The 12,806-nt window shown below is 38.0% G+C and overlaps 1 protein-coding gene across 2 annotated transcripts in view; it reads left to right on the forward strand.

Moving 5' to 3' along the window:
* TMEM135 (transmembrane protein 135) overlaps positions 1-12,806 on the forward strand; it is a 248,623-nt gene that overhangs the window by 81,324 nt on the left and 154,493 nt on the right. For both annotated transcript variants that reach the window (XM_045815551.2, XM_045815552.2), the window contains one exon: positions 10,710-10,775. In XM_045815551.2, the coding sequence (XP_045671507.1) occupies positions 10,710-10,775 (66 nt within the window). The remainder of the gene's footprint in view (positions 1-10,709; positions 10,776-12,806) is intronic.

Below are 12,806 nucleotides of genomic sequence, written 5' to 3' on the forward strand. Positions count from 1 at the left end.
TGAGTCTGTATTGAATTTTGGTAATCTTCACTTTAGGTGCTACTCAGTATAGTACTGCTTGTGTTATAGCATTTACATTGTTCCAAAATTCTGTTTTAAATCTGTTTTATCTTTTAGTGTCACAAAAATTGTTACTTTTTTTTTGGTTTCCTTTTTATTATTACCAAACAGTATGTGTGTATATATATGTATATGTGTGTATATATATGTGTGTGTGTATATATATATATATATATATATATATATATATATATATGTTAGAATGTTAGAAAGTAAGGAAAAAGGAAAACATCCAGAGACTAATACTGTTATTAACTCATTATAAATCCTGGATCTTTTTTGATTTGCACACATACACAGACAAACAAGGATCCAATCCAGAACTTTGCATTTATTACATCTAGATTTCATGTCTCCTAAGTCTCTTTTATCTAACACTCTTAAAAAAGCAGTCTCTCTTGGCAGTCTATTTTTAAATAAGGACCTATAGATGTTTTTTACCCTGCCACTGGCAGAAAATGTGTAGTAAATGTTTTTGTAGTAGTCATTTTAGTTGTTATCAAAACTCAAGGAGAGGGAAATTTCAGTAAAGAACTTGCTGGTGGTCAATTTACAAATGCTAAGAGTTAGCCCTGTATCTCATTGTTTTTGACACTTGTTAGACATTGTTTGGGTACAAGTAAATTAAAAGCAATCTCTTTCATAGAGGTCAAAAGAATGTTGTACACTCCAGTGCTTCCCTATAGAATCAAAGAAAGCTGGGCTGAATTGACAAGAGTGTTGTTAGAATGAGACATCCTTGAAAACGTTGGTGGGAAGAGCTGATGAAATAAATCAATTTAGTTGGAAACAAAAGATTGAATTTGGTATTCTTCTACTAGAGAAAGTGCAGAAACAGAATTAGATTTTCAGACTACCTCAGGTTTTTGAGACACAAAAAAGCAAATAGTTTGATCTGGTTTAGAGAAGTTGTTGCATACTTTATCCCTAGTGCTTGCTGCCTCTGCCTGTCACCTTTTGCTTCTCAAATACATACAGTAACTAACCTGACCTAGATGAGTACTGTTAATCACATCACTAGATTAAATAAGGTTTAAAACGAAACAGGAAGATAGGAAGATAGAAGATGTAATTTAATGTACATATCGTTAAGAATAGAAAAGATGCAAGTACATCATTGGTGAGAAATTTTTTTCCTTCGATAACAATTTCTGTAAATAGATCTTTCAACATCTAGTTTTATGTGCTTTAGTAAAGTTCATTTGTCATAACAAAGCCATGTGTTTATAATCTGTTTTTTGTATGGGTATGTGAATAACCCCTTTCCTTTTCCATCATTGGCCTTTTTTAACTCTCTCAGTAAATTATGAGTTGGAATTATATTCATATTGTATTGTAATCACAAAATTTAGCAGTGTTTGCTCTAAAAGATTTTTTATTTTCTAACTTAGTGTGTAGATATCCCACCCCCTTTCTCTGGGGGTATGTGTGTGTATGTGTAGGGGTGTTCTCAAGATTGCTCTTCTCATTTAGAAAATGTTAGAAAAGTTTTGCTTTTTTGGATAAATTACATGCTATATTTTACCAATAAAGTTGAATGAAAAGTTGTTACTTTTTAATTCCTAGTCCTGTCTAGGGTCGCTTACTTTTCTTTGATAATTCCTAAACTACGGTCTTCTTAGCTTTCTAATTCTGTAACTGTGTAGCTTTGGGACAACAAAGATGTATGACTTTCAGCCTTAGCTGGGCTTTTCGTGTGGCTTGGCAGTTCCATTCCCTTCTGCTTTGCTTTTACTTTTACTCTCACCCCCATCTTTCTTTCAGTCAGTATCTTTGTCATTCTCAGAAGATTATCCTGTTCCTTAGTTTAGAGAGGGAGAGGGAGAGAGAGGGGAGGGCTAAGAGCAGAGGGGAGGAGAGGGAAAACATTTCCTTCTATTTGTACCTTTTCTCTTTTAACATAGCTGATAGACTGCTGTGTGCGCTTGATCCCATCTTCCACAGGAATCCCCTTCTGTCAGGATCCATTTTCCTCCCTGTGTCTAAACTTCCACCTGACTGACTGCTTCTACTTAGCCATTAAAAACTTGTTTAAATCTCTTCTATCCTTAAAAGTATACTGTCTTCAATTTTCTCTCAACCCTGTTCTTTCTGGCAACAACTCATTGTCATTTCTTACCTTCATTGTCAAACTTTTTGAAAGAGTTTGCGTGCATTGTTTGACTTTATATCCTTTTATTCAGTCGCCGACTTTGATTCTTGTAGGCATCACTCGATTGAAATTGTAAAGTATTTGACCTCTTTGGAAAATTGGACTCTCTTGATTTACTTAAAATCAACCATAAAAAGTTAAAAAGAAGTTTTGATCAAGGATGTCTATGTAGTGTAAACAGTGAAATAGCGTGCTGTGAAGCTAATGGAAAAAGAGCAGCACTCTTCTTCACCTCTTCTGATGCCTGATTTCCACAACCCCGAGGCAACCACTTGCAACCTTTTACGTATTTCTTCTGTTATTTACTTCCTTATATCTAAATTAACATGTTTACACAGCCGTTTATATTACACCAGTCACACTAAGTTCATATACATACATCAGTTTTTTTTTTTTTCAAGATTTTATTTATTTATTTGACAGAGAGGGAGACAGCCAGTGAGAGAGGGAACATAGGCAGGGGGAGTGGGAGAGGAAGAAGCAGGCTCCCAGAGGAGGAGCCCAATGTGGGGCTTGATCCCAGGACTCCGGGATCACGCCCTGAGCCGAAGGCAGATACTTAATGACTGAGCCACCCAGGTGCCCCCATACATCAGTTTTATTCCAGTTTCCTCCAGTTTCTGATCCTCCCACCCTTCGGATTTCTTTAGATGTGCATTCAGTTTTTAAATTTAGGATTGCCTTTTTCTGTTGTTCTTTTTTTTTTTTTTTTGGATTACTAATTCTTTAAAATTTATGTTTTGTAGAGCATCCTTTGAATTCTATTTTCTATTAGCGAAGTTGGAAATGCATTCCTCTTGTGCCAGGTTAAAAATTAGAAGCACGTATTGAACAGATGAACTTGCATCCTCTCTTTTCCTAACCATACTCTCATGAAACCTTTTTCTTTTGGCCTCATTGGCTATCTCACTCATCTTTGTCCATGCCAAGCATGAGCTCACCTACTGGCCTTTGTATTTCTTGCCCCATCTGATTGGAATACCTTTTCATGGACTGAATGTTTTTGTCACCCCCAAATTCATGTTAAAACCCTACCCCTCAGTGGGAGGTAATTCAGATTAGATAAGGAGCCTTCACCAATGGGATTAGTGCCCTTATGAGAGTAGAGAAAGAGCTTGCTTCTCTTTGCTTCCAGCCATCCAGGAACCAGGAAATAGGTCCTCACCAGACACTGAATCTAAGAGTTTTATAGTTTTAGCTCTTATATTTAGGCGTTAGTTCATTTTGAGTTAATTTTTGTATGTGGTATAAGGTAAGGGTCCAACTTCATTCTTTTGCATGTGGATATTTTCTTTAAAAAATTGTTCTTTCCCCCTTTGAGTGGTTTTGGTACCCTTATTGAGTGTCATTGGCGATGTATGCAAAGGTTTATTTTTGAGCTCTCTATTCTATTTCATTGACCTGTATGTTTGTCTATGACAGTACCACACTGATTACCATAGCTTTGAAATAAGTTTTGAAATCAGGAAGTGTGAGTACTTTAACTTTGTTCTTCTTATTCGATTATTGTTTTGGTTATATGGACTCCTTTGGGTTCTGTATGAATTTTATTTTATTTTTTTAAATTTTATTTTATTTTTATTTATACTTTTTTGATGTAAAGTTCAATGATTCATTAGTTGCGTATAACACCCAGTGCACAATGCTATACGTGCCCTCCTTACTACCCATCACCAGTTTATCCCATTCCCCCACCCCCCTCCCCTCTGAAGCCCTCAGTTTGTTTCTCATAGTCCATAGTCACTCATGCTTCATTCCCCCTTCTGATTACCCCCCTTTCTTTATCCCCTTCTTCTACCGATCTTCCTAGTTCTTATATTCCATAGATGAGAGAAACCATATGATAATTCTCTTTCTCTGCTTGACTTATTTCACTTAGCATTATCTCCTCCCATGCCGTCCATGTTGCAGCAAATGTTGAGAAGTCATTCTTTTTGATAGCTGAGTAATATTCCATTGCATATATGGACCATAACTCCTTAATCCAGTCATCTGTTGAAGGGCATCTCGGCTCCTTCCACGATTTAGCTATTGTGGACAATGCTGCTATGAACATTGGGGTGCATATGGCCCTTCTCTTCACTACGTCTGTATCTTTGGGGTAAATACCCAGTAGTGCAATGGCTGGGTCATAGGGTAGCTCAATTTTTAACTTTTTAAGGGACCTCCAAACTGTTTTCCAGAGTGGCTGTACCAACTTGCATTCCCACCAACAATGTAGGAGGGATCCCCTTTCTCCACAGCCTCTCCAGCAATTGTTGTTTCTTGCCTTGTCAATTTTTGCCATTCTAACTGGCGTAAGGTGGTATCTTAGTGTGGTTTTGATTTGAATTTCCCTGATGGCTAATGATTTTGAACATTTTTTCATGTGTCTGTTAGCCATTTGTATGTCTTCATTGGAAAAGTGTCTGTTCATATCTTCTGCCCATTTTATGATTTGTTTATTTGTTTCTCGTGTATTGAGTTTGAGAAGTTCTTTATAGATCTTGGACACCAGTCTTTTATCTGTAGTATCATTTGCAAATACATTCTCCCATTTCGTGGGCTGCCTCTTAGTTTTTTTGACTGTTTCCTTGGCTGTGCAGAAGCTTTTTATCTTGATGAAGTCCCACAAGTTCATTTTATCTTTTGTTTCTCTTGCCTTTGGAGATGTGTCATGAAAAAGGTTGCTTTGGCCAATGTCGTAGAGGTTGCTGCCTATGTTCTTCTCTAGGATTTTGATGGATTCCTGTCTCACATCGAGGTCTTTCATCCATTTGGAGTTTATCTTTGTGTATGGTGTGAGAGATTGGTCAAGTTTCATTCTTTTGCATGTAGCTGACCAATTTTCCCAGCACCATTTATTGAAGAGACTGTCTTTTTTCCACCAGATGTTTTTTCCTGCTTTATCAAAGATTAATTGCCCAAAGAGCCGAGGGTCCATTTCTGGGTTCTCTATTCTGTTCCATTGGTCTATGTGTCTGTTTTTGTGCCAGTACCATGCTGTATGGTGATCACAGCTTTGTAGTACAGCTCGAAATCTGGCATTGTGATGCCCCCAGCTTTGTTTTTCCTTTTCAGCAGTTCCTTGGAGACTCGGGGCCTTTTCTGGTTCCATACAAATTTAAGGACTATTTGTTCCAGTTCTTTGAAAAATGTCCTCGGTATTTTGATCGGGATAGCAGTGAAAGTGTAGATTGCTCTGGGTAGCATGGACATTTTAGCTATGTCAATTCTTCCGATCCATGAGCATGGAATATTTTTCCATGTTTTTGTGTCTTCCTCAATGTCTTTCAAGAGTGATTTATAGTTTCTAAAATATAGGTCCTTTACGTCTCTGGTTAAGTTAATTCCAAGGTAACGTATGGTTTTTGGTGTTATTGTAAGTGGGATGGATTCCCTAATTTCTCTTTCTTCAGTCTCATTATTCGTGTATAGAAATGCAACTGATTTCTGAGCATTGATTTTGTATCCCGCCACATTACTGAATTGCTCTATAACTTCTAGTAGTTTGGGAGTGGATTCTTTTGGGTTTTCCATATAAAGTATCGTGTCATCTGGGAAGAGAGACATTTTGACTTCTTCTTTGCCGATTTGGATACCTTTTATCCCTTTTTGTTGTCTGATTGCTGTTGCAAGGACTTCTAGTGCTATGTTGAATAATAGTGGCGAGAGTGCTCATCCTTGTCATGTTCCTGATCTTAAGGGAAAGGCTTCCAGCTTTTCCCCGTTGAGAATGATATTTGCTGTAGGCTTTTCATAGATGGTTTTTATGAGATTGAGGAATGTACCCTCTATTCCTACACTCTGAAGGGTTTTAATCAGGAAAGGATGCTGTATTTTGTCAAATGCTTCTTCTGTATCTATTGAAAGGATCATATGATTTTTGGCTTTTTTCTTGTTGATAAAATGTATGACACTGATAAATTTGCAAATGTTGAACCACCCTTGCATCCCAGGGATGAATCCCACTTGGTCATGATGGATAATGATAGTCCTGTTAATGTACTGTTGGATTCTATTAGCAAGGATCTTGTTGAGAATTTTGGCGTCCATATTCATTAGGGAAATCGGTCTGTAATTCTCCTTTTTGATGGGGTCTTTGCCTGGTTTGGGGATCAAGGTAATATTGGCCTCACAGAAAGAGTTTGGTAGCTTTTCTTCTGTTTCTATTTTTTAAAACAGCTTTAGAAGAGTAGGTATTATTTCTTCTTTGAATGTTTGGTAGACTTCCCTGGGAAAACCATCAGGCCCTGGCGTTTTGTTTTTTGGAAGGTTGTTTATCACTGACTCAAATTCTTCATAATTAATTGGCCTGTTTAAAAAATCAATTTCTTCCTGTTTCAGTATTGGTAATTTATAGGTTTCCAGGAAGGCCTCCATCTCTTCCAGATTGCTTAATTTATTGGCATAAAGCTGTTGATAAAAGTTTCTAATAATCCTTCCAATTTCATTGGTGTTGGTTGTGACCTCTCCTTTTTCATTCATAATTTTATTAATTTGGGTCCTTTCTCTATTCTTTTGGATAAGTCTTGCCAGCGGTCTGTCAATTTTATTGATTCTTTCAAAGAACCAGCTTCTACTTCTGTTGATCTGCTCTGCTGTACTCCTGGTTTCTAATTCATTGATCTCTTCTCTAATCTTGGTCAACTGCTTCCTCGTAAGTGGATTAGGCCTGTCCCTCTGTTGCTGTCCCAGCTTCTTGAGGTGAGAATATAAAAACTGCATTTTAGATGTTTCTATTCTTTGGAGTGAGGCTTGGATGGCTATGTATTTCCCCCTTAGGACTGCCTTTGCAGTATCCCATAGGTTTTGGACCGTTGTGTTTTCATTCTCGTTGGTCTCCATAAATTGTTTAAATTGATTTTTGATTTCCTGGTATATCGAATCATTCTTGAGTAGGATGGTTCTTAGTCTCCAAGTGTTTGAGTTTCTTCCAAATTTTTCCTTGGGGTTGAGTTCCAATTTCAGAGCATTGTGGTCTGAGAATATGCAGGGAATAATTTCCGTCTTTTGGTATCGGTTGAGACCTGTTTTGTGACCCAGAACATGGTCTATTCTTGAGAATGTTCCATGGGCATTAGAATAGAAAGAGTATTCTTTGGTTCTGGGGTGTAGTGTTCTATATATATCTATGAGGTCCAGATCGTCGAGTATGGCATTCAAAGCTCTTGTTTCTTTGCTGATTTCTTGCGTAGGTGATCGAGTATTGCTGATAGTGGAGTGTTGAGGTCTCGTACTATTGACGTATTTTTATCTATATTTCTCTTTATTGTGGTTAAGAGTTGGCTTGTGTATCTTGCTGCTCCCCTGTTGGGGGCATATGTATTTATAATTGTCATATCCACTTGTTGGATACATCCTTTAAGAATAATTTAGTGCCCTTCTGTGTCTCTAAGTGTAGTCTTTAGTTTAAAATCCAATCTGTCTGATATGAGAATTGCTACCCCAGCTTTCTTTTGAGGTCCACTGGCGTGAAAGATGGTATTCCATCCCTTTACTTTCAGTCTGAATGTATCTTTAGGTTCAGAATGAGTCTCTTGTAGACAGCAAATGGATGGGTCATGTCTTTTTATCCAATCTGCAACCCTGTGGCATTATGGGAGCATTTAGGCCATTTACATTGAGACTGATTTTTGAGAGATATGATTTTAATGATGCCATGTTGCCTGTAAAGTCTTTGTTTCTATAGATTGTGACTTTCTGTTCTGTATCACTCTTGGGGCCTTTTTACTTTTATAGAACCCCCCTTAATATCTCCTGCAGGGCTGGTTTCGTGGTTACGAAATTGTCAGTGACTGGCGATTCTGGAAGGTCTTTATCTGTCCATCAATTCTGAATGACAGCCTTGCTGGATAAAGGATCCTTGGCTGCATGTTTTTCTCTGAACGAGCTTTAAAAATGCACCCCCCCCCCGGCCCTTTCTCTCATTCCAGGTCTGTGTAGACAGGTCTGACATAATTCTGATACCTTTGCCTTGGTACATGAGAAATTTCTTTGCCCTGGCCGCTTTCAATACTGTATCCTTGGATCTAGTATTTGCGAATTGCACTATGACGTGACGTGGTGTAGGTTGGTCGTGGTTGAGCTTGGGAGGGGTCCTTGGACATGAATGTTTGTTTCCCTTGCTAGATTAGGGAAGTTTTCAGCTCAGTTTGTTCAAATATCTCTTCTAGACCTCTGTTTTTCTCCACCCCCTTGAGGATGCCGATGATTCTGACATTGGAACGTTTCATTGAGTCAGTAATCTCCCATAACCTACGTTCTTGAGATTGGATTTTTTTGAGCCAAGTTTCTGTTTTAGCTTTCTGTTCTACTAACCCATCCTCCAATTCACCGATACGTTCTTCTGCCTCATTCACCCTGACCATCAGAGCATCTAGTTTTGACTGCATTTGATTCATAGAATTTTTAATTTCTGCCAGATTCGCTCTCATTTCCGCCCTTAGAGATTCTATATTCTCATTAACATTTTCGTTAATACTTTTTTTAAGTCTACACATCATCTTGACCACTGTTACTCTGAACTCCATTTCTAATAATTTGGTTATATCCATTTGCATTAATTCTGTGGCAGAGGCCACAGACTCATTGTCTTTCCTTTGCTGGGGGGAATTTCTCCTTCTCGTCATTTGATGAGGAGAGGTTGCGGGGTTGTCCAGAGCCCAAATTATAGACCAGGACCCAGGCAGTGCGCACTTGTTTTATAGGGACCTTAGGGACGTGGGCTTCTTGATTTTTCAGCCTACCTTCTGGGGGAGGGGCCTGCTGCAACCCTGTTTGGGTAGAGTCTCTATGTCCCCTGCGGGGCGGTGGGGTTGGGGATGGGCCACTGTGAACCGTATTTCCAGGGTTTTGTTCTCTAGCGGCTTTCCCTGGCTGTTTGCTGTGCCTCTTCTGAGAATCAGAGCAGCAGTGGCTGAATCTCAGCGTCTGTCTCAGAACAGAGGGATTGCAGACCGCTCTCCACTGGTGTTCTGGCCACTTTTTAACTCTGTTTCTGTTGGTGTTGCTCAACCCTGCAGCGTCCTGGGATGTGCGCCCCACAGCGATGTCCCAGCCCTCACTTCCAGGGCCAGCACGTCTCTGTCCTTTGTGTTTCTAACACCACCAGCTGCCCCCGCGCACTCCGGAACTCCGTTTCAGTGTGGTTCACGCGCGCTCTGGAGGTCCAGTTTTCAGAGTGGTTGCTCGCGTTTCCCGGCTCACGGTCTCAGTCTGCTCTCTTGCGGGTGCCAGTCCGTGAGTATGCCTGCTCCCCATTGCAGGTGGCTACTGCTTCCCGGCACCCGAACGGGCAGTTCCCTCCCCCTTCCGTTTATCTTCCGATATCTTTGTGCGGCTCCACGGCTCCCCGCTTTGTCCCTCAATTCTCATTGCTGGAGATGTTCCTTTGTAGAGATCCAGATATATCTTCCTGCATCTCAGGCCGATTCCGTGGATGTTCAGGATGGTCTGGTACCTATCCAGCTTGACTCAGGGGACCAGCAAAAAAAGGGGACCCCTACTCCTCTGCCGTCTTAACTCCCTATCTCTGTATGAATTTTAGAATGGATTTTTGTATTTCTGTAAAAAAAAGTCATTGGGATTTTGGTAGGATTACATTGATCCTATAGATCATTTTTGGTGGTTTTGACTTCTTAACAATTGTCTTCCAGTTCATGAACACAGGATGCCGTTCCATTTATTTATGTGCTCTGTAAATGCTTTTAGCAGTGTGTGTTGTTTTCAGTGAACAAATAAGTCTTTTGCTTTGTTGATTAAGCTTATTTAGAATTGTTAGTTTCCTTTTAGGATTGTTCATTGTTAGTATATAGAAAGCAATAACTCCGTTTGGGTGTTACTTTATATATGGAGTCATTGAATTACTTCATCTTCTGTCAGTATTTCAGTAGCAGTCAAGTGATTTGAACTGAACTTAAATGGAAACTAAAATTCAGAATAAATGATAATTTCTGAATTGAATCCAAGTACTAGCTTTTTACTTAATCTTTGTTAATCAAACCAAGGTTTAAACTTATCTAAGTGTACTAATTTGAAACTATGTAGACATGGATGAATACCAGCAGATCAAAATAACCTTTGAAACAATTCTGTTTGAGCTCTTTAATGTTATTATTATTTTTTAAAGATTTTTATTTATTTATTTGAGACAGAGAGGCAGAGAGAGCATGAGCAGGGGGGATGAGCAGAGGGAGAGGGAGAAACAGGCTCCCCGCTGAGCAGGGAGCCCCATGGGGGGCTCAGTCCCAGGACCCTGGGATCGTGACCTGAGCGGAAGGCAGGTGCTTAACTCACTGAGCCACCCAGGTGCCCGAGCTCTCTAATATTATTAAAAGGTTCTGAAATGATATTTCTGAACTATAATTTAGATCACATAGGTCTTATTGTGACTTATTGATGCTTCTCTAGCAGTTGCTGGAAATGTAATAGTAATGAATGTTTTTCACAGTTTGGAGGGGGTATACAGTTGAGTACAGATTATAAATGATATATTTTTGCTTCTTTAAATTCACAGGCCACAGAAACACTATTTAGAATGGCAGTAGCAAGAGGAACCATCACAACGTTAAGAAATGGCGAGGTAAGATGAGAATTTTGACATATTATTTATTTCATAGTATGCTGTTTTTAAAACAAAAAATGTGAATTTTGTGATACTTTACATAACAAATTGAGAAACACAGTGCTGTACATAATACTGAGTAAATCTGATGTACAAATCTATTTTATATTTTAGTTCAGTCGTATTGGAACCAGGTCTTGGGTTGAAAGCAAATTGCTAAATCTTTTCATATTTGGTTATCAATTGCTTTTACTCTTAAAAGAAGATGACAGTTTACTTAATAATAACATCTGCAAATATATATTTTTTTAGTGAAAATAGTCCTGTACTTTTTCCTTTCAAATATTTTATGTTCTACAGATCTGATATTTCTTTCTTAGGATAAAATAATTTATAATGTTGAGATTTATCACAGAGAGAAACAAGAGAGAGAAGGTAGGAGAAATGGAATTTAGTCTGTTTTATAGTTGAGGCTCAGTTAAGAGACAGATTCAAAGTTTTCACTTTTCTAAATGCTCCTACCAATTCTTAGAAAAATGCTACTACTGAAATAAATTTTCATTCCAGAATTATTACCAGCCTGATTACTACTCTGTCTGCCTTTTCTTAATTCACTTTCTCACTAAGACATACTTAGGTTGGTGTTGAACATTATGTCACGTTGCCGTGTCCTTTTCTATTCTACTAGCAAATACTTAAGGATAAAATATAGTGTTCCTTATTCTAGAATTAAATTCTGTGCTATTTAATGTAGTACTTATAATTCAGTAACCTAAATATTTAATAGAAGTGACTATCTGAGGAGTTAACTGAAATTGTATTATTGTATGATTATAAATTTTATTGATCAATATATCTCCTTGTTGGGTGAAAATGTACAATCATTTGGAAATCATATACTTTTAAATGTTGAATTGTATATTGGCAAGGCACTCTGGTATTAACTTGTAATATATATTTTATCCATGAAAAAAACTTAAGTGATCTCTTTGTATTCTCAACAAACTGCAGTATGTGGTGCTATTTTGAGGAAAAAAAAATCCCACTAATAAAGTCAGACATATTTGTCTGCTTAGAATATGTCAAAATGAATTTCAGATTTTAGTAATTACTGTGTCTTTTCTTTTGGGGGGGCAATATATCTCTGAACGTTATCTTCTGTTGTACGAAGGTTGGGGAAATGTATGCAGGATAGTTTTAAAAGTAATCTTTTGAGCATATCAACACATATTGAATATGTACGTATTTCATATAATGGAGAGGAAGTAGTTAAAGCAGCTGGCTTTTGATCCATTTCTTCCTCCCTGTTACTGGGGATTACCACAGGTTACTAACCTCATTAAGAGGTATTAATGTTAGACAAGTATTTTTTTAAAGATTTTTGTTTATTTATTTATTGGAGAGAGGGAGCGAGAGAGAGCATGTGCGGTCAAGCTGCGGGGTGGGCAGAGGGAGAAGGAGAAGCAGACTCCCTGCTGAGCAGGGAGCCAGATGTGGTGCTTGATCCCAGGATCCTGAGATGATGACCTGAGCTAAAGCCCAACCTACTGAGCCACCCAGGCTCGCCTTGGACAGAGTTTTTTAGCACTCTCTGACTTTCGGTTTCTTAAATGAGGTTAAAACTGTAGGATGCATGTCTTTTTTCTTTTACATTTTAAGATCTCTGAAAATGGTATGTGTCTTCTAATCAGTGATACCTTATAGTTACCATTTACTATTTTTCATGTTTTAATATCTCTTCAATTGTGAGATTTCTTATAAGTCTGATATGTTAGAGTCGATAAAATATAATATTTTGTAGTTTAAAAAGTACAGTAACATGTAAGTATTCAGTAAATTGTAGTTAGGATGGGCTACAAAATAGTTTTAATTTAATTATTTGACTTGGAAAATAGAAAATTAAGACAAAGCAAAACAAAGATATTATTAAATATGTGTGTATACAAGTAGCATAGATTTTTGGAGCTGCTGGTCTAAGTGCTGTGGAAATAGAGGATATAACATCATTCTTGCCTTTAGAGGTGCTTACTCTCCGGTTGAAGAAACAAT

This window comes from Ursus americanus, chromosome 16 (assembly GCF_024610735.1).
Source record: "Ursus americanus isolate L20-20 chromosome 16, mUrsAme1.1.p, whole genome shotgun sequence".
Classification (NCBI taxonomy): domain Eukaryota; kingdom Metazoa; phylum Chordata; class Mammalia; order Carnivora; family Ursidae; genus Ursus; species Ursus americanus.